This window comes from Cynocephalus volans, chromosome 11, assembly GCF_027409185.1.
Source record: "Cynocephalus volans isolate mCynVol1 chromosome 11, mCynVol1.pri, whole genome shotgun sequence".
NCBI classification, from domain to species: Eukaryota; Metazoa; Chordata; class Mammalia; order Dermoptera; family Cynocephalidae; genus Cynocephalus; species Cynocephalus volans.
Genome location: NC_084470.1, coordinates 32,358,965 through 32,381,579, shown reverse-complemented (window position 1 = coordinate 32,381,579; position 22,615 = coordinate 32,358,965). Strand labels below are relative to the sequence as shown.

Below are 22,615 nucleotides of genomic sequence, written 5' to 3'. Positions count from 1 at the left end.
CCTGAAGGGAAAGACAGATTTATTGCAAATCCTTTGGATTTTAGATAAATATTTGCTTTTTAGCAAAAGCCATACCTGGGAGACTGTAGATTTGTTCGATAATCTTGATATCACCTGAAAGAAAACAATAGAAGATTTAACAATCATTTAAACCTCTCCCAGTGGCTTGGGACTGAGAGAAATGTAGGAGGCAGTCAAAAGAGAAGGATGTTCAGAGAGTATGTGTATGTTGGGGCGGTGGGAGGTAGGTAATGGATCTACCTGTGCAGGCCTGAGAAGTAAAAATACCTTCTGAAATGTGCTAAAAACACCTCCCACATCCTACACTTTAGGACCTCTACTGACCTGTGTGTGCAATGAAAAAAGGAGCCACTAGTTGAAAGTCTATCACAGAACACCACACCTAGGAAGTAGTGTCACAACAGTGGGTTTATTGGCTATATTTTCCATCTTGATGCTTTATTCTCTCTCCTTTTGTTTTCCAACTCTCTATTCCTCTTTCTTGCTCTTCTGCTAAATTCTCTCATCTTCTCTGATTTTTCTATCTGGCCCTTTGAAAACAGAAATCCATGAAATTCTTTTTCTTGTTTAATTTCATTTCTTTCTATTTATCCACCTCCACTTCCTGCTAGAATACCGTTGATGTCTCCTTTCTGTCCTACTTCTTTTACTCACTATGGTGTTACTGAGGACTAGGATTAGGTTTACTGGGGATCCTAATCTCCTATTTAATTGATCGCCAAAAAAAAAAAAAAAAATGCTGCCAATCAAATTGTGACATGGTATCAATTGTAAGACAGATCTCAATATCAGAGATACTAAAATGTGGGGAAAAATGTGTATCATGGTAGCACTTAAGTTTGGATCTCAGAACACATGTTATATTAAGTTAAACTATGGAAGAGTATATTAAAAACATGCACCTACCATAATGTACAAAGAAGCTCTGGAAATTATGACATGTCCTGGTATCATCCACATTGTTTAGCTCTCAAATACACTTCTTTCACTTTAACATGGTAATAGATGCTATAAATTAACATAATTTTATTCACATGAAAAAAAATTGCACTTGAAAATGATCTGCCTAGTAAGCCAGACATATCTGGTAATTCTGTCATTTTTTTCCCCCTAGTTGATTAGGGAAATAGATCTGTTATTATTTATACAAATGCCTGCATCGTTATTGCTCTGCAAATATATGTTTCATCAATGTTTAATCTTATCAAAGTAGTCAACCCATTCTACATCTGTTTAGTTGCCTATATATGCATTAATCAGAAGCATTTTAGACATAAGTTTTGTAATAATTCTCTAAATGATGACAAATAAAACAGCTGAATAATTAAAAACGTGATAAATAAAACAAAATTATGATGCTTTTGTTACTGTGGTAGACATGAAAATGTGTTTTTAAAAGCCTTTCCAATACAGCTTGGATTAGAAAAAGAATAGCTGAATGGGATTCAGGAAGCCTGAACCACGTCCAGGTCGGAGATGCCCTTAGAAGTATGAGAGAAAGACATTGGCCTTAGCTCCTATTTGGCTGTGCCTCCAGCTCCCTGGTTTACTACTAGTATGAGTTCCATCAAGTCGCTGAGTCCCAGGGTTGTTTTTCTATGTCAGTGCTTCTCAAACATACATGTGCACATGAATCATTAAGAAATCTCATTAAAAAGGTTCTGATTCAGGATGTCAGAGGTGGGGCCTGAGATTCCTAATTTCTAGTGAGCTCCCAGGTAATACTGATGCTGCTGCTCTATCTACACTTTGAGTAGCAAGACCTCGTAACCAACATCACAGTAATTATCACCCTACCACCTATCAATTAATTAAGTATTCATCTTGTGATTAGGACCCTGATAAGTGTTTCCCAGGCATTTTGCCCATTAATTCTCATTGCAGTCCTATGAGGCAGATATTTTTAATTTCCATTTTGTTGAAAAAGAAATGAAAAGATTGCAAAGTAGTAACTAACGGCAAGAAAATGATCACAGGAGTGGCTGTGATGGGGATTAAATATGATAATTTATTTAAAACTGACTGGCATGCAATACATTCGATGCCTTTGATTATCTGAGGTAACCCTATCTCATATCTTACCAAACTCACTGATGGTCAAGAGTCAAGCAGAATCAAGTATACTACATATACATGTTTATATATGATTAGTAATTTCCCAGCACTGTGATTGACTCTCTCAATACATCACTTCATTTATATATAGTATTAATCACTTATGTTTAAAAAGAATACTATGATGTATTCATTCTGCTGATTAACACTTCATGCTGATCCAGATTTTACCAAGTGTAGGGAATATTAGCTTAATGAAAATCCAGCATTTTAAAGCTAGAAGTGATCCTAGAGTGTCTGCTACTGTGGTTTTTCTACCTGATATAATGTTTTGACTATCTTTCTTTAAAAAATCGGATTTTGGAGTACTAACTGTAGTGAGTCTCTTTCAGCTGGTGGTGGATGGGGTCCAGTGATCCCAGGTCAGGTTTGAAACCACCCGGTTAGTCCAGTTCCCTAACTATAGAGATATGGAAACTGTGGCCCAGGGAGATAAGATGGCTTGCCCACTTCATCCATCCATAAAGTTAGTAGAAAAACCTCTACTAAAGCCATGCATCCTAACTTCCCGTGTTCCTTACATAGAACTGTAAGTTTTCTCAGGTACTTCCTCCAGTAGTTAATGCTGTTACTTGGGCTGAAAGGCTAAATGTCTGATGTACTGCAGAATTAAATCTGGCACAGGGTTTGATGATTGCCATAAAGCAGACCCCAAATAGTCATGATACTAGGTTACTAATGTGCTGCTTTAACTTTTTCTGGGTCACAGAGCTTTCTGGAAATCTGATGTGTTATAGGCATTCTCATCCCATTAAAAAAAAAAATTCATGGATACAACCTTTGGATAGAAAACGTTTATTGACTGCATTTTCTTATTTCAGCAACTAGAAGACCCAAAGGTTTTCAGTTTTGAGGAGCACAGTCTTCTCCAATTTTGAGTTACCCCTACATGACATTTTTACATCTTTTAGACAATAAGAAGAACTAGTCATCTCTAATAGGGATATTTAAGAAAATAATGACACAAGTTATAGAGCTTGGGAAAATAAAAAAGGGAGTAAATCAGACATAAGAGAAGGAATGGAGATCATTGTAATGACATTTGAGAGAGCTAAAGAAGGTTAAGGGTCACCACATTAGACCTTAGATGGCACCCTTCAATCTGTCAGGATGAAAGAAGCCAAGTGTGGGCAAGAAGGAAACGTCCTGGCGCGTGGTTTTCATGAACAGAGGTAAGACTTTACAACCTTGTACACTGGCAGAGAAATACATTGTCAGCCATGGTGAGTTTAAGTTTTCACACAGCTTTTCTTCTTCTCCTTTGTTCCCCCATCTTAACCACTTAAATTGTTTATCACTCAGTGAGTCCAGTAGGAATTGAGAGAGAAGACTCTTAAATTGAAAAGATACTACACTTTGGCATGAAGAACCAGACAGAGGAAAAACAGTCTCTCAGTACTCACACTATCTACAACAAACAAAAGCAAAACAAATTCACAATCTTTTCCTTTTTTCCCCCTGTACTGTGAAGAGAAGGCCTCAACATTCTATTATTGAGTTTAAATTGCAAATGGAAATCAAACATACTAAACTGGGTACATTAATAATAATTTTAGATGTGAATAGTGCCATTGTATTCTCTAATGCTATCTTTATTTTACTGAATGAAGATATTTCTGTAAGAGCTTTCATAGGCTCATACCTGACTTTGGCCATTCGACTCATTTTTTGCTAAAGTTCTTAAATTCTTCAGTAGTAAATTTTCCTGCTATTAGAATTTTCACCAAATTTTTAGCTGGGAAGGGAGCTCTTTGATCTCCTTTACCTATTTCCCCTGCGCATTAAACACATCTGAATTCTAACAAATGGTACTCTGGTAACAAGGTTTGGGGCCCAGCCTCTCCTGAATAGAACTCACAGTATGGACCTATGACTCCTAAACTGTAACCTACTCAGGCAGTGGTCAAGGAAGACAGAAAATCTATTTTCATTGCTTACTTGATCCTTTGGTCAGAATTTACAAGCCCTTGTGTGAGCCTGCAGATATCCTCTCAACTATGGAATCTCATAAGGCACTGAATTGCTCTGGCAGAAACGTTATCTACAGCTGAATGCTCAATTGGGAAATTAGATGTGCATTACAAGACTTCTGACTGATTCATGATATCTTCTGCTTCATTAATAATGACACATTGATTAAGTCACAAAGCAGATTGAAGGAACATGTGTCCTCATTCAGAAAAAGAAATTATTCTGTATTTTATCTTGTTCACTGGCCAGCAACATAAGCAGTATTGGTGGATGTTTGGGATAAAGAGAATATGAATGAAGCATACTCACAAATAACCCCATAACTCACAAGGTTAAAATGTCCACTCCTGCAAAACTGTAAATAATTATCATGTAATAGAGGAAAGTAGCAAATTGACAGGTCTTATTTTAGCCTATGATTGGCTTTTTCCTCTTGTAGACTAAAGTGGCAATGCCAATAAGTAGTAAATGACACTAATGGCAGGTGGTAAATTATAAGAGGAAATGGAAAGTTCTGAAGAAAGGCTAGGCTTTGAATAAGGGAGCATTAATTTTCAACTAACCAAGTCTGAAATTTCACCACCATCTAATCTAAAGAAGAGATTTTTTGAGGCTGATCTGAAACCTTAAGTGAGTAACAGTTTCTATTATGTTTCCTTTGCTTGTGGTATAACATAGAAACAGAAATGAGGTTTTAATGAAAGAACTGAGCCTTGAGGTCAAGATAAACTTGTAAGACTGAGAGAATTCTCTTTCTCTAGGAAGATACTGTTACTTCTGATACAGAAAGCACAAGTCAAGTAATCGAGTCCTGAGTTTAGGGTTTATTGACTTCTTGAACTGAAGAATCAGCTGCTGAGCCCATGGAGTAGGAAGCATCAGAGATGAAAAACTCTTCATCATTGATGTTATGGTGGAAGTTCTGTGTGCCAGGGATATAGGACGCTTTTACGAGGTGGAATAGTGTGGTGGTTAAGAGCTGGGCTTTTTCCTAGTCTTGTTGATTATTTACTATGTAACTTTGGGAAGCATATTAATTAGAATGCAGTAGGTAATACTGAGGTAATAACAACACTAAATTTCAATGGCTTTACACAAAAGAACTATTTCTCAGTCATTCACAGTTTGATGTATGTTGAGTAGTCTTTCTCTAGCAGGTGATTCAGGGACCTAGGCTGCTTTTATTTTGTGGTTCTGCCATTTTGTGGCCTATGGATTGTCCCAGCAGCACCCAACTGGCAGCTCAGGAGAGAGCATGGGGAAGGCATATTGGGCACCTGACTACTCCAGCCTACAGTGACATGTCACTTCTACTTACATTACAATAGCCAGAACTGGTCTCACAGTCACTGTCAATCAAAATTCTGCAAGCTTTCATTTCCTCCTCTCAAAAATGATAACTGGGGTTGTTTTGAATATTAAATGAGATGTACATATGTAAACTGAACAAATCTTGGATATCCAGTTGGCCACATCTGTCATTGTGTAGCATTAAGAGAAATACAGTAAAGCAACCAAAAGAAATTAAAATATAATTCTGATTTGTGTGTGTGTTTCTTTCAAAACATTTCAAGGAGATGCATTTGATAATGCACAGTAAGACTTCTTAAGATTAAGAAGTCTTATTCTATTCCATTAGCAATAACAAAAGTGCTTCTCAATTCTCTCACTGAAACTCTCTTGGGATCCTTTCTGTTCATTGCATCCCTTTGGCCATAATGCCCAACATTTCTTCCAGAGGTGACAAGCCATGATAGATGGTGTCATGCCTTCCAGCCCTTCTGTTTCTCCAGAGAGAGAGAGAGCATTTGTAGCCTGCTGTGCAGTTTAAGCCTCTTCATTTCAACTTGATTATCCACAAGGAATTCTCACACAGAATTTACGGTGAAAAAGTCCTCACATTGTTACACTTGTTAAGTGCTTGGTCCAGGGTCTGGCATCAAGAGTAATTCATGTTAATAAATGTTAATTATATTTCATTGATCTATTGATTTTGAAGAAAAGATTTCTTTGAATTAGATTAGTGTAGGAAATAGGGAATTATGATATTTTACATCAATTGTTTAGCTAAGTCACGGTTATCTTCACATTCACACAGATTGGTTTGTCCAACTTGAAACTAATATACATGTAGAATTCTTTAACAAAAAACATATACTTCTCAAACACCAGTTTCCTCTAAAGTTCTGTCCTAGCAAAAAGGCTATCAACCTACACCACAAAAACACACTTTTCTTTGTACAACACTAGGTAGAATAGTTTTTATATTTTTTAAAAAATGGCTTAGCATTCTGTTATTTTCTTTCTCAGCCCCTTTATCTGCTCCACTTAATGTCAAACATTTTCAAATTGTCCATGGGTATGAATACAGTCAATAAGACATTGACAACATGCACAAATTAACTCAAGCATGATTTTCTCTGAATTTAAATGCATAAAATACAAAGCTTTGGAATTGAAAGAACACCCAAAGGATTTCTTTGATACGTATTTAAAAGCTTGTAAAATTCACAATATTTTTGAGGGAGAGAAGGCTATTTACTAATATGTGGTTCATACAATTACAGAAATAAAATGAAGAAAAAAATACACTATTATGTGAAAAAAAAAAAAAAACTAGCTAGTAATTTCTCATCAATGACATAAGAGTTTTAAAGTTTTCAGGCTTAAAAAGCTATGTCCCAAATCAACAGTTTGGGAGTTCAGCAGGGTAATCTGTGCTATAAGAATTTACACTGTTTAAACTCATTGTATTAAGCTGAGATCCCATGCCCTGCAATGACCCACTCCTGATTAAGGTACAATGGCTCCTGGTTAGCTTGTAAAGTCAACTACTGTGTAATTGTAAAAAACACAATAGCTGGTTTCATAAGCTTTTTAGGATACCCACTGAGTATTTTGGTTCTAAACCAGGTTGGTTAAGAAAGATGCTCAATTTGGTATGAGAAGTTTGCACATCAAAACTCCCTATGGCACTTTTAAACTTAAAGTGAAATGCCTCATTTGCTGTCTAGGAAGCCCATTGTCAATTATAAACTGTAACAAAAAAGTTGAAGAGCCTGATATGTTGAAGATACTGTTTGAACCCGCAAACTGAAATGGACTACTTTGCTTATTTGAACTATAGGGCCTTGGTTAAGGTCACTTAGCCACAGAAAATAAGAAAAGGACTTATATAGGACCTTGACAGTGGGGTATCATGAAAGCATCCTCTACAGGATCAAATGCATACATTTTTTACTTAAAGAAACATTTGAAACTTAAGCTTGCAGAACATAGTTTATCATAACATTAGCACTTTCACCAGATATTCAGCAATTTCCAGGTGAGGAAGAAATTCTCAGTTACTAGACATGAGGCCAAGCTACTTACGTGATAGTGTTGTTGTAGTCAAAGTTGATGTGTGTGCATAAGAATGAAGATATTATTGACTAACTGTATGTTGACTAAAAACAATTTTTTAAGAGAATTCACAATGAAATCACAAACCACTGAAACTTAGGAAGGAAAGTGTCTAATTTGGCATTTTTGCTCCCCTCATCGTGCTCCAAAATAAGGAAGTTCTCAAAACCAAAATTACGTCATAAATAAAACACTTCTGATGTATCTCCAGTTTCCCTCTCTGTGTCTCTTTCCTAATAATGTTCCCACCCAATGACCCTTCTCCTGAAATTGTACTATGTGGACAAGATTTTGGAGATATCACATGGCAGCCTAGTCACAAAGTAGCCATTTCCAAGTTGGAGGACAATACAGTGATATCTATTGAGAAGCTCCTCTTTGTAAAAATGTAAAGAGTGAACAGGCATCTTCATTCAAAATGGGCATAGCTTCTTATAGTGGGGTCATCCTGAATTTACAGAACTACCTAATTCAGAGTCATACAAAGACATCATTCTTTTAGTTATGTACGTGGAATGATACGTAAACTTCTTTTTAGAATAGGCTTTTCTCTCCAAGTTTAAGGCTATTATTTCCATGGTAGCAAATTATGGACAAGTGACTCTATTGAAAGAATGATGCTTCCATGCCTACTTATTCACATTTTGGGACCTTTAAGCTTCCAATTTATTGGATCAAACTGTGCTTATTCAGTTGTTTCTTTGGGTGCTGCAGAAAATTTGCAACATTGGATTTCTTGGAGAAATGGTTCTGGCCTCAGTTGTATACATATTAAGTCTAATACTTGGAGTTTCTGGATTCTCACACATTGCTGTTTTTTGACAGAATCCTGTTTTGTTTGTTTTCCATATGTGATGCTAACATTTAGTCCTATCAAGATGGAATGCTGACTAATAGCCTCAAAGAAAAATGTAAACTGCATAACCTAGAATATAAATACGCTTCTTCAGCACTAGTCAGACTTGGGACTGTCTATGAATGCTGGCAAAACGCAGCGACACAGATCAGTCACCATATGCTCTGCTTTTAAAGACCTTAATCTTTACAGCAGAAAATATAAGTGGGATTACCACATCACTAAAAGCTTAGCATCTTGCAGATGTTCATCTTAGAATTTTTCTTAATTATTTTCCTCAATGACATAAAAGCCAAATCCTTTAAATCCCAATTCCTTTGATGGAAATGCATGCTCCTGGGTCCCTCCACCCTTATAGACTTGTCATTTCCACATGCTGGCCTTTCGATTCATAATTTTGAGGTATTTCAGTTTTCTCCCTGATATGGCATCTTTTGTGCTTCTGACTACTTATATTTTCTGCCTTATATTTCTCACTACTTGGCTGCTGTTTCCTCCACTCAAAGCTGCTGCTTTTTCGGCATCCCAGAATGCTGGGTTTGAAAGGTGAGCAAATAGACGCTTCAAATCTAATCGAACTGGAGCCCCACGATCTGCCTGCTGAGCACAGTGTGTGCTGTGTCATAAGCAGACCGCCTCCACCCATGGTATGCCATCCTTTCTGCTGTCTACACGCTTTTGAGAAACTTCATGGGTAAAGCACTCTTAAAGATGTTTATCCTGAGATCCTGTAATTTAATTTTAATTTTAATTTAATTTCCGTCAAGTTAGCTAACTTACACAGCTACAATCATACCACGCACTGACTCTGTAGTGTAACACTGGAGTTTGGGATTTGGGATTAGAGGGTTAACTGGTCTGGGATTAGAGGGCTGACTAAAGAAATGTCCCACATGCTCCAGGATAACCTGTGAAACATTATTAGACAAGTACAGCCCCAAACAATGAAATATTTACTGCAAGAAAACATGCAGGATTACTCTAACAAGTCCCAGGAGACCAAACTCTTCAACAAAAAGCAGAGTAAAATTATGTTTTAAGAAAGTCCTAATGTGTTCACAGGTAAAATATCTGCAGGTTGGCTGAGAAATGTGAATGAAAATCTGAATTGAAAACATTGCTTCTTTCACTTATATTTTCAATCCCTCTACAAAAACATACATGGGTGTATGAGTGTGTGTGTGTGTGTGTGTGTGTGTACAGGAAGTAATGAGAATGTATGCAATATTTGTTGGCACATGTGATATATTCACATTCCAAAGAGATTTTTATTTATTTCCATTAATAAGAAGACTTCCAACCTTTTACAAGGATGAGACTAAGTGTGGAAAGAAATTGAAATATTATTTTATATTTTATATATTTGAAACATGAGAACAATGATGTATACAGCAGACTGAAAAACAGGTACGTGAACAGGAAGAAATTCTCCCAGAGCTAGTCTGTGCCTACAGGGCTACTCGATAAACAGATAGATGTATGCGCAAATAGGAGCACAAATACTGGGGGAGAGGACAGGTTGAATGGCCACGGTGCAGTAGTTTTGCTGTCTTATTTGCCCTCTTGGTAATAAGACATGTTTCCTAAAATATTTTGCCACAGTGGGATTTTTATGAGATATGACAAGTAATAGAGTCAAGGTTAAGAAGATTAAGGTGAGTGTTATTCTGGAAATTCAGTACAGCTTCTGCTATAAGTCAGAATGTCTGAAGGAGACCAGCCCCTTTCTCGCATGTGGTGGCAAAGGGCTTTAGTGGACAAACGTGTTAGGCTCGTATGCAGAAGACTAGAGCTTGACTTGATTTTATACTGTTTGATGCTTTCACTAATTCTGTAATCTCAGGCAGTGAAGTACTCAAATACCCTGTTCCCTCATCTTTGAAGCAAAGACATAATCCAAACTCCCAGGGATGACGCAAGGATTAAAATTAAATTAAATGAGCCAATGTAAACAAATTACCTTGCTCCTAATACATACTTAATAAATATTGACATTTTTCCTCTATACAGTCAGTAGATGTGTTACTAAATATTCAGTTGACCAAAAATACATAAAACCTGATGAGATTCATTTTGATATTTTGACTGAATCTTATTTGAAACACATGGTTGATATGTTCCATTGGAGATTTATACAAATGTGAAAGTCCTCTTTGTGTGGAGGGAATATTCTAACTCGTTTAGGTATGTAATTCACTTTGGTTATATACCTAACTAATGATTGGATTTTTAGTTCTGAGAGTGAATAAATTTTCTTTTTTCCCTCTCTGTGAGCCAGTTTGAGTTGGGTTTATGCCACTTGTAATCAAAAGAAAAATAGTTTTATTGGGTGGTCCATAAGGTCCCTTCCAGTTCTAACATTCTGTTAATCTGTGGACATGGAAACAAGTGTATGTATATAAATGAATGAATTAAATTCCAATAAGCATTCATCAGGCACATACTTTGTACCAGCAATTAAACTAGAAAAAGGTTTGCAAAGACAAATAAAAGATAGTTATTGCTCTCAGGGACCTCATACATATACAACTGAGTTTTCCACTTGTAACTTGGTTGAATTTTTCTGATTCATTTTTAAAAACTTTCTCATTGAAATATAGCATACCAAAAAAAGTGCACAAATCAAATTTACAACCTAATGAATTATCAAAAACTGCTACGATTCATTTTTTTTTACTTATGTACATATTTGTCTTGTGAAGTTTATTTTTCCCTGGAAATGCATTTCCTATGAATGCTCTATTAAGCTACCATATAGCTGGCATTCAATGCTCATAGGATTAAGGGACCAACCAAGAATTAATAACTCTGTTTGGATGGATATTCACAGTAAGTTTCCACTGGGCTTTGGAGTCAGGTGGTCTGGAACTGAAATTCCAGTTTCTGACCTCTCTTGCTTACTTGCTGAAGGACTCTGGACCAGTTTTTTTTTTTTTTTTTTTTTTTAACCTTTCTCATCCTTAACTAGTCTTTTCAACAAGAACATGAATTTATACAATTTATTTCCAAAGTTGTTGTGAAAATAAAATACGTTAATATTTGTAAAGTGCTTAGCACACAGCTTGGTTCATAGAAACTATTATACTATCAGCAGCATCAACATTATCTTCTTTTTATGAGGGTGAGGCTCTTTACCCCAGCCTACAGGAGAAGTCCAGAGAGGGCAAGCATGCCCTGCAAAGGCCTACACAACCATCAAGAATGTAGTTCTAGTATTCCATAGTATTGCTAGATGTCTATAATTAACAATAATTTTCCAAACAATATATTCCCAAATGGCTAGAAGAGAGTTCAAATGTTCTCATCACAAAGAAATGATAAATGTTTGCAGTGGATGGATATGCTAATTACCCTGATTTGATCATCACACAGTGTATATATATTTTGAAATATTACTTTGTACCCCATAAATGTGTACAATTTTTACATGTCAATTAAAAAATAAAATCTTAAAAAAAGAATTTTGTGTGGAATGGAGGACCCTAGTGCCCCTGTGGTTCTCAAATAACAGTAGGGTGAATTTGAGGATTCCTAGTGGATACAACAGGAGATAGTTTTTCATTCTTAAGGAATACATATAGTGGACCCATGCCTGCTTGTAGGTATGTGAGGGCATATGCAAATTTCTTACTTTTTATTTCAGGCTGAACATCCACTGTTCCATGTAGGATGGAAGCAACCAGGGAAATAAGGAAAGACTTTTTTGTTTTGTGTATCGGACAGCAAATGGCCTTTTTTTCCTCTGCCGTTCTCAACCAAACTAAACTCTTCCTCCGCCAAGGAACTTAAAAATCCAACCACTCACTGTTCAACTTGGAAACACAAGCTGAAATATACAGACGCCACCAAAATGTGGCTGATCTCTTTGCAGGGTATGACTCATGCTTTTTGACGTACACAAGGCTACGCAGGAGAGAATCTGCAGGAGATGAAACATGAGCCAAGACAGGGTGGTTTAAAGCTTTTTGCGTGTTCTCTATTTTATATGCTCTTATTTTAAAAATAGATTTAAATAGTATTTGGTTTTTATGATATGTTGCTGAGGTGTGATTGCAGAGACTTACAGTGATGTGATTACTTTGAGAAGATCCACAATTCATAAAATCACTAGCTTTGCTTCATTTGTCTAGTAACAACCTCTGCCCACCCACCCCTTTTCTGGATCCTGTCTCTTATTTCAACTTTTCAGCCTAAGGGGCTGCCATGGAAACCACCATGCTACTATAGTGTGATCTCCTGCCCCTTTCTCCCCACCACACACATAATAATTAATGAAACGGGATGAACACTTGACTTAAGCTGAACCACTCAGAGTCTTTCTACAGGAATCTAGAATCTACTAAGAGAGTTCAGCTTAATGAGCTGCCTACTGAAATTGAAGAGCTACTGTGTGTGGCCCTCTTCTGCCATTTGGATGAGGAAAGAAATACGGCAAATCTACTGAAAGAGAAGAACAGAGAGAATATGAAGAGAAAAGGAAAAGTAGAAATAGAGAGAGAATTCTAAGAGAGTTTGAGCACCTGATTATAAGACTACCTGAGATCCAAGGGTGTGTGTGTGTGTGCTCACACGTGTGCATTTTATTTGATCCCATTAGACACTTGGAATTCACACAGTAAATCCCATCTGCATTTACTGCTGTATTTGAGTTGCATTTCTACTGCCTACATTCAGTGTCCTCAATCTGAATCACCCCAAAACCTACCAGGATTCCCAGGATGGCCTTTTTGCCAATACCTCATACTAGCTCTATTCTAAAATAAGAATTTAACAAAAGAATCAGTCTGTAGTTTGAGAATGGGTGAGAGTTGCTTATTTCACTTGTTTCACAACTTTTAGGAGTATAAAGTCTTCGTCTCCCTGAAGCAGGGGTTAGACAACAGAAATAGAACCTCAGGGATTGGAAGGGAACATGAACATAGAGTCCAGTAGAGTCCAGTCCTCATTGAGGTCTCTTTAAGGGGGAGAAGATAGGAAGAAACTGATAATCATGGGGGGAATAAAAGAGTAAGCTTAGGCAATCACTGAAAAGAGAAGGGGCACCGGAGGTCATTTTGCTGCAGTCAGAGGAAGTAGGATGTGTCAGTAAGTGCAAGAAGTCCAACAGTGATCTACATTTACTCAACACCACGAACATAAACACGAACATAAAGTCTCTGGGCATGTTAATCAAAACACGGTCTCTCCTACTGTGTTTGCTACAATCACTTCTGAATACACAAAGATACCAGTATGAGAAATATTTTAGAACTTAAAAGATGTGCCAGCTACAAGTAAAATTTCCAGGCCATTATTTACTGAGCTTTTCCTATCTGACACCATCTTAAGCACCATAAAATTGTACGGTAGGTGGAATAGTTCACTGCAAGATATTTCAGGGAAGCCTTTTTGCTTCGTCAAGAGAGAATATTTTAAAATACACAAATGACAAACAAAAAGCATGTTGGGCCTGAGATGACAAAAAAAGCTGACATGATAAAATGACACGTGAGTCCTTCAATATTCAATTTTCTAAGAACAATTACCTCAGAAAAGTGAAGAATTAATTATGTTCTCTTATTACACAAGACTGTGCTAGCAGATGCACACCTACACACAGGCTACTCTTGAAGAACTAAGTATCTGAGCTGTCAGATGTGATTTTTTAAATTATTACTATTCGGTAAATCATTTTCAAGAAAATTACTTCCAAGCAGCCCAATTTTATTTCAGACCAAAATTGGGTCTAAATTTAAACCAAGTCCCTTCTTTGGAAAAGCTCCCTTTTCAGTACATTCTAGAATTGAATTAAATTGTAATGTAGTTACATAGGCAGCAGGAGATGTTGGCAAATCAAAGAATTCACTTGAAAGATCTATTCAGTCTTGTTCTTATCTAAGGGGGGAGCATGGAGTCGAATTTCATTGGATGTAGTACAGCTTAATTACATAAGAAATTGACCAGTGCCAAGAGGTCCAAGTAGACACAATTCAATAGTTCGTGGGAATTAGATGCTTTCTCCAATGCTATTTGCATTCGAGCTAGGGACTGCCTTCTGAAAATATAAAAACTAGAGATTAAGATTCACCTTTGTTTATTAAAGGCATGGGGACCAGAACTAGGTAGAAACATGAATTCACATTCAGGTAACACTAACGCTAATGCTAATTAGGGACGATGAGAAATACTTGATCAGATTCCATCATATATACTATAGGCCTTATACCTGACACTTTACCCACTTTACCATTATGGGCAACAGATCTATGTATTACATTTTTCTTTTTCTTTCTTTCCTTTTTTTTTTTTATGGCTGGCCGGTGCGGAGATCAGAATACTTGACCTTGGTGTTATCAGCACCATGCTCTACTGAATGAGCTAACTGGCCAGCCCTATGTATTACATTTTGATGAAGTATTTTATAACTATAGATAAGCTGCTTTACTAGACCCTGGAATTTTTCATATGTAAATTCATTTCACTTCCAAAATTTGTAGCCTCATTCCCCAGGCAGTAAAAGTGAGGAGAATAAGTTCAGAATGATTTAATGGTTAGCAGCACTGCTTCTTTACTTTCTGGAGGAATATGGGATAATTCATCTATTTGTACAGAAAATGAGTGTGTTAGCTTAGATTTGAAGGCAGATCTTTTAGCTTACCACTACTTACTATACTAAATCACCTGGAGGAATTTCATTACCCTTAATGCAAGCTTTTGGTTGTTGTTTCTATGATTCAGCTTAAATTTTTCATATAGCTTTTGAAAACCTCTTGTTCTGAACTCAGGAGAAGTGAAAAATCGCTTCTATTCAATTTAGCTGTTCTTTCAATTTGTTCTTTCAAATCCTACTAGTGACACTCTTTGTTTTCTCTAAGGTATAATAATTCTAAATTCCCTTAGCTTTTGATTCTAGACTTTATTTACTGGCCATAGAAGCTGCTGTCTTCAGGCCTTTCTTCATTTTCTAAAAATTTCACATAGGTTCCAGGTCCCAAAGTAAATTTTTGACATTCTCATTCACTCATTGAATGTATATTAAATGTTTCCTCTGTGCTAGGCTCTAACCTCGGCACTGGGGATATAGTCAAGAACAAGCCAAAGCTTTCACAGAGCAGGTGCTCTGGCAGGGTAAACTGACCATGAGCAAGAAAATACACACATTAAAACAAGTTCAGATGCTGCTAAATGCTTTGGAAAAGATGAACAAGGAGATGTGACAGAGGATAACTGGGAGGGGCAACCTTGAGAACAGATGTCTGGTAAGTCCAGAGGAGAAGCATTGCCAGAAGGAAGAGAAGCCAGTGGGCATGAGAGGCCTGAGGCATGAGAGGGCCTGAGGCATGAGAGGTAAGCGGGAGCCTGGCGTGTGAGGAAGAGAAACAGGCCAGTTTGTTGCAGGGTAATGCTAGATGGTGTCAGATGACTTTGAAAGGCAGGCAGGGTAGGAAGGCATAGGATCTTGGAAATAATGGTGAGAAGTTTGAATTTTATTATCGGTCCATGGGGAACCATTGAAATATTTTTAGCTGTAGAATGATATGATCCAATTTATAACTTACAAAGATTGCTCCTATAGCCTTGAGGAGAGAGGGTGGTGAGAGGATGAAAGGAGAGGCAGGAAGAATCATTACATTTACTCTCATGTGTCATGGTCAGCACCTACCCTCCCCCTCCCCCCTCACACACACTCTCACACATGGACCCCGTATAGGCTGTTGAGGGCAAGCCAACTCTTCCATTGGAGGCCAGCTTCCTCCTGACAAAGGATGAGCATATAAAGTACAGCTGGTGATAATGACAGTACTTAAGATACATAATTATCATAAGGATTTCACAAGATAAAGTCTACACAGCATCTATCACAGAGGAAACAATCAGAAATGACAGCTGTTAATAATTTTTATCCTCTGTATCCTTTACAGGTTATTGGGTAATGTATTTGTCTGTGAGTGTATCTACTTGTACGTGAATCTGCGAAAGGAGAAAAGAAGGCCACCATATTTCCACCAGAATTATTTTCACATGTATATTCTTAATCTGAGTTTTGTGTACTCTATATATGACATCGAAGTTGTCAGTGAGTCCCCTGAAAGTGTATTATGACACATGATATGTGTTACGTTATCAGGCGACAGGCCCATGGATTTTACCAGATTCACAAAAGGGCTTATGACACATGGTGATCAAGCAAAGACACCAGACAAGTTGGTTAATTAAAAGAGGGGAAGGGAGACATTCTGGCCTAGACACATTACAGTGAGGTCAAAGACACTAGAGATAAAAGAAGATACTAAAAGCAGTCAGAGGGCCAGCCCCGTGGTGCACTCGGGAGAGTGCCACGCTTGGGAGTGCAGTGGCGCTCCCACCGCGGGTTCGGATCCTTTATAGGAATGGCTGGTGTGCTCACTGGCTGAGCGCGGTGCGGATGACACCAAGCCAAGGGTTGCGATCCCCTTACCGGTCACGAAAAGACAAAAAAAAAAAAAAGCAGTCAGAAAGAAGTGATGACAGCTCACTGCAAAGAATCAACAATTAGACTGACAAGCAGATTTCTCAGCATCAACGATGAATCAAGAATTCTGTAATAACTTCAAAGTCTCTAAAGAAAGTAAACTAACAAACTAGTATTTGGTGTCTGTAGGCATGAAGGTATGGTGAAGGTCATTGCCTTCCCAGAACGTAAAACTTATTACAAATCTAAACTAATAAATGCAGTGTGCAAAAATGGACAAAAAACTCAGCAGAAAAAAACAGAGATCCCAGAAACATGCACACATATGTAAATATGTGATACATAACAGAGGTAGCATTGCAGATTAGTGAAGAAATGATACGTCATTCAGAAAATGGTACTGAGAAAATGTGTTAGCCACATGAAAAGAAATAAATAAGATCCTTACCTCAAGTGATTGACAAACAACAATTCCAGATGGATTAAATATATAAAGGTGAAAGGCAAAACTTTAAAACATTCTGAAGGAAATAAATAAAATATCATTATGGCCTCAGACCAGAGAATCATTTATTAAATAAGACATAAAGAAAACTAGATTTAAAAGAAAATATTAATAAATTCAACTTATTAAAATTTAAGTGTCTGCTTATCATATGACACCATAAAGAAGGAGAACAGGCAAATCACAAGATGAGAGAAGAATTCTTCAACATGTATAACTGATATAGGATTATACAGAATATATATCTTTTACAAATCATTAAGTAGATGAAAACCAACACATTAAAGATGAGCATAAAACAAAAAATGCATGCAACTTAAATGTCTAACAGGTAAATGAGTAATTATATTGTTGTATAGTAACAGAGCAGAATTTTAGGTAGCAATGAAGGTGATTAAACTACAGCTACCACAGCACTAGGGATCAATTTTAGAAACATAATGCTGATTCCAATAAAGGGAGCATCATAAAATATGTTTTTTAAAATCACTAAAAACATGTAAATCTAAACAATATGTTATTTGGGAATAAATATGCACACAATGTAACTATGTCCTTTAAAAAAGAGATGGAGCAACACATGACTCCTGAATCTGTGTTTGCAGTTGCTGTTTCCCTCTCGGGTCTTCTGAGCCGCATATTCAAATGCCTTGTGTAGATCTTCCTCTCAAACATTTCAGTCTTTAAACTTAATATAATATGTTCAAAATGAAATTCATTATCTTCCCTTATTAATTGGCTTTATTTCTCTCTGTTCCTCATCATAGTCAATATTGCCATCATACACCCAATCTCATTTCACTGTCGTGTGTGTTTGTTGTCCCTTATTTTCATACTAAATCCATAACCAAGTCCGTTAATTTTACTTTCCTTTTTAAATTTTTTATCTTTTTCTGTTTCTAATTTTAATTAATTAATTTATTTACTTATTCGATTTTTGGCCACAAAACAAGTCTTAACACATTTAAAAAGACTAAGATCATAGAAAATATGTTCTCTGACCACAAAAACAGAAGAAAATTCAACAAATTCCCAAACGTGTGGAAATTAAACAACGCTCTCCTAAATAAACAATGAGTAAAAAGAAAAATCACAGGGAAATTAGAGAGTGCTTTGAGATAAAGATCAAAGTGCAACATATCAAAATACTTTCTTAATGTAGCTTAAATTTCCCCATGTCCTTTCCATCACTATTGCTGTTACCTTAATAAAAAAACTCATCATTTCTTGCCTCTACTTATTCTGTCTACTGTTGTGCTCACTCTTCCTAAATGCAGCTTCTAGAGGGATTACGTATAAAATATATTATATATTATATATAGTATAAGTTTAATCTTGCTCCCTTGCTTCAAGTCCCTTAGTAATTCTGTATTGCTTTCACTTTCAGAATAAAGTTCATAAAATTCAAACACTGTGGCTTGGCACACACGGTCTTTCAAGATCTGTTCAGGAGTTTACCACTCCAGCTCCATACTGCAACATATCATCCTTTCTTGTCACTAGACCTTCTTCACACATGCTTCTTTCTTCTGCCTAGGTTGCTCTGCCAACAGTTTTTCACTAACTCCTGTCTTCCAGAGCACCACTTCTCTGGCATCCCTTCCCTGATCGCTGCTGTTTCCTAGTCTCCGTCAGGAGCACCTGTGGAGTACTCTGTGTTACCAACGTCGAGACCCACCACCTGCTTTGAAATGGTCTGTTTACTTAGTCTTCTTCTGCACTTGCTTGTGGGTTTTGTGAGCAGAGTCAGCGTTTTGTTTATCTTTCCATCTTACATGCCCAGCTTAGTACCTGGTATGTACATTTTGAATAAAGTAAATTAACACAAATAATTTATGAAATGTTATTAAAGAAGTCTCCAGCATTATTGGAACACAGAGAAGCAGAAAAAACAGGCAAGAAAATCTAGGTAATGCCTTCAAAACTTCTTTGAATGACCTATTTATATTTCCTTTTAATTAATCTAGCAGCCTGGCAGCTATTTCTACCAATCCTGATCATTTAGCTGACACCAATCATATCAACCTCATTATAATGATTCTTCACTTTTTTAAAAAAGGAAACAAGCAACAGAGTGGATGATGGTGTCATTTACTAATTAGATAAAGGACTGGGAAAGAAAGAGGTGCACAAGAAGCAAAGGATCACAGTTCATTTGCCAAATGAATATATGTTGTTTTGAAGTGCCTGTTCAAGGATTTTGCCCATTTAAAAAATTGGGTTACTGTCTTTTTCTTATTTTCAGAAGTTTAATGCATTCTGTACACCCTCTCTTTTTCATATATATGTAATGCAAATATCTTCTCTTGCTCTGTACCTTGCAATTTTATTCTCTTAATGGTGTCTTTTGATAAATAGAAGTTCTTCATTTTAATACATTTATCAATTTACCAATTCTTTATTTTATTGTTATTGCTGCTCTTGTTCTCTTTAAGAAATCTTTGCTTACCTCAGGATCATAATGATATTCTGCAAAGTTTTCTTCTAGAAACTTTATTGTTTTCTCTTTCATTGTTAGGTCTATGATCCATTTGAAATTGAGTTTTAAGTATGGTGTAAGGTAGGGGCCAATTTTTATTTTCTTCCATATGGATTTTCAATTGATCGATCATCACTTATTAATAGTCTAGACTATTATTTTTCCATTACAGTGCAGTGACAACTTGTGATGAATCAGGTGACCATAAAGTGTGGCCTGTCTGTGGAAACTGTTCCATTGACTGATTGTTCATATAGCCTTGCTGGTTTAATATACCTCACTGGTTTAATTATTGTAGGTTTAAAATGTCTTGACATCTGATAGCACAAATCCTCAAATTTTGTTCTTCTTCAAGTTCATCTTAGTTATTCTCTTCCCTTGGTAATTTATAAATAAATTTCAATTTATAATTAGCTTGTAAAAATGTACACTGATTTGTTTAGGTGCATTTTAATTTATATAAATGGTATTGTTTTATATCTCCTTCTGTTTCTTGTTTTTTTCAATAAATACTACATTTCATATATCTATCTACATTATTTTACACACACACACACACACACACACACACACACACACACACACACACACACACACATACACACACTCCATTTCTACTCACTGCTGCATAGAATTCTATGGTATGGATGCACCATATTTTACTGAACTCACCCTGCCAGTAAATGGATATCTAGTTGCTTCCAACTCCTGTCACAAAAAATAGAACTACAGTGAATATCCCCAAAGAACCCTCTTTATGGAACTGGATGAAAAATTTTTGAATACATATCTAAAAGTGAAATTGATAAGTCATAGGCTACATGTATATACTTAAATGGACAAAGTAGTGTGAGATATATATTCCCCACCAATAATTGCAGATGAGAGTCTACACTCTTTTTAAAAATCTCATTTCTAATGTTTGTTATGTAAGAATTTAAAAAGTTACCTCACTGTTGTTTTACTTTTAATTTCCATATTTCTAACACTTTTGCACACATTTTCATGTACTTGTTATTTTTTTGTGTTTCCTCATCTACTAAATTCCTGTTCATGTCTTTTGACCATTTTTCTTTTTTTGTGACTGGTAAGGGGATCGCAACACTTGGCTTGGCGTCTGCCGCACCATGCTCAGCCAGTGAACGCGCCGGCCATCCCTATATAGGATCCAAACCTGCGGCCTCGGTGCTCCCAGCGCCGCACTCTCCCAAATGAACCACGGGGTCGGCCCCTTTTTACCATTTTTCTAACAGTGATGCTACTTTTTACTTTTTGATCAATCTGTTATAGTTTTAGATATTATAGATATAGTTTTCTATACTGTCTCCTATTAATTTTATGCATACCAGTAGTATGAAACTTTTACGTTCAATTATGTTTATTTATATTTGTGTTAATTTGATATATATGACTGGCCTAAAACTTTTGCAATAAATTATTGTTATATATGTATTTATTTCACTTTAGAGTCAGGACTCCAAAACATTCAATTTTGTAACTACACCATATAAAGCAGGGTGCTTTGTAGGGTGGGAGTATTGGGATACTGGGATAAATGTTGAGATTTTAAGCTGCTGTGGGTCAGTACTGTGAACCACCCAAGTACCATTAAATATGTTAAAAGTGGAGAGAAGCTGCTGAAGGTGGGTATCCCTCAAAGGGCTCTCTTGTCTTTGCTCTCTGAACTTTGGTATAACCTCTGGTATTTATCAGATACAGGAGTTCACAGACCTTCACCAGACGTTACTGGCACTCAGGAAACTGGGAAAATAGCCTTTCTTTTACTAAAGAGGTGGGGAGACTGAAGGAGAAGAATTTATTTTTTGTGGTGATCAGATTACATGTCAATAATGAAAAATTGAGGAAAAAATGAGGTGATCAACACATTTAAAATTTTAATAGGTTTTTTCATTTATCAACCCCTTAGTAAGGTGAAACAAGAAAATTTATCATCTTTCTTCAACAACCAATACCATTTGTTGCTCCATTAACACACAACACCATTAACAGCAAATCAACAGCTACAATGTGCAAAGTACATGAGATGTTTACGTGTAGTCATTTCAATATCTGATTTTCAATGTGTTAGCATTATTAGTTTTTGAAAACAGATATTTTGGATATTCTTCAATCATTTTATTTGTTTATCACAAATCCAAAATTCTTATGCGAAGGCAACCTGTTTCAAAACTAACAGATGAGTTTATGCTAAAATTAAATTGATAGAGTTTACCATGAGAAGCAGTGAAGTGGATTTCTCATAATCTGCATAGAAAGAAATAGCTAAATTAATCTGTCCATTTAGATGATATCAGTAAATGCAAATACAGAAAACACAGTGATTGTATAACATGTATAATTAGTGTGAGGTCAAAACAGTGCTAGCCGGCCTCTCCAACCTATAAAATATTTCACAGATTTTAATAAATTTTCCTATGAGAATTCGATAAGCTGTCATTCTAAAGTCATCTAATTGATCACAGTTCTAGGAGTCATAACCTGACTGCTGCATCCATATCCTTTCTAAATTTTGATTATTTACGAAAGAGCTTTTTGGTCTTTATTTTAAAATGGGTTGACTGTCAGTCTTCTCTTTATCTGGATAGTCTGGTAAGTCTCTATACCACCCGATAGTTTATAAGCTACTTGGGGTAAAAGGTGACATTCAGAGGGCAAAATTGGAAAGATACAAGGCAATCAAAGAGAGTAAGCTAATGTATATCAAAAATAATAGGGACTTTGGGGAAGAGAGAGCAGTGTAACAGAACAGGAGAGAGGTCAGAGCAATAATAAATGACTGAGCAACGTGGCAGAGTGGCACATAGTTTTTAAGAA

The 22,615-nt window shown here is 36.3% G+C and overlaps 1 protein-coding gene across 1 annotated transcript in view; it reads right to left on the bottom strand.

Moving 5' to 3' along the window:
* The window catches only part of KCNH8 (potassium voltage-gated channel subfamily H member 8), a 375,230-nt gene that overhangs the window by 33,917 nt on the left and 318,698 nt on the right, over positions 1–22,615 (bottom strand). Inside the window, exon 12 of the mRNA XM_063115036.1 lies at positions 76–114. Within this exon, the coding sequence (XP_062971106.1) occupies positions 76–114 (39 nt within the window). The remainder of the gene's footprint in view (positions 1–75; positions 115–22,615) is intronic.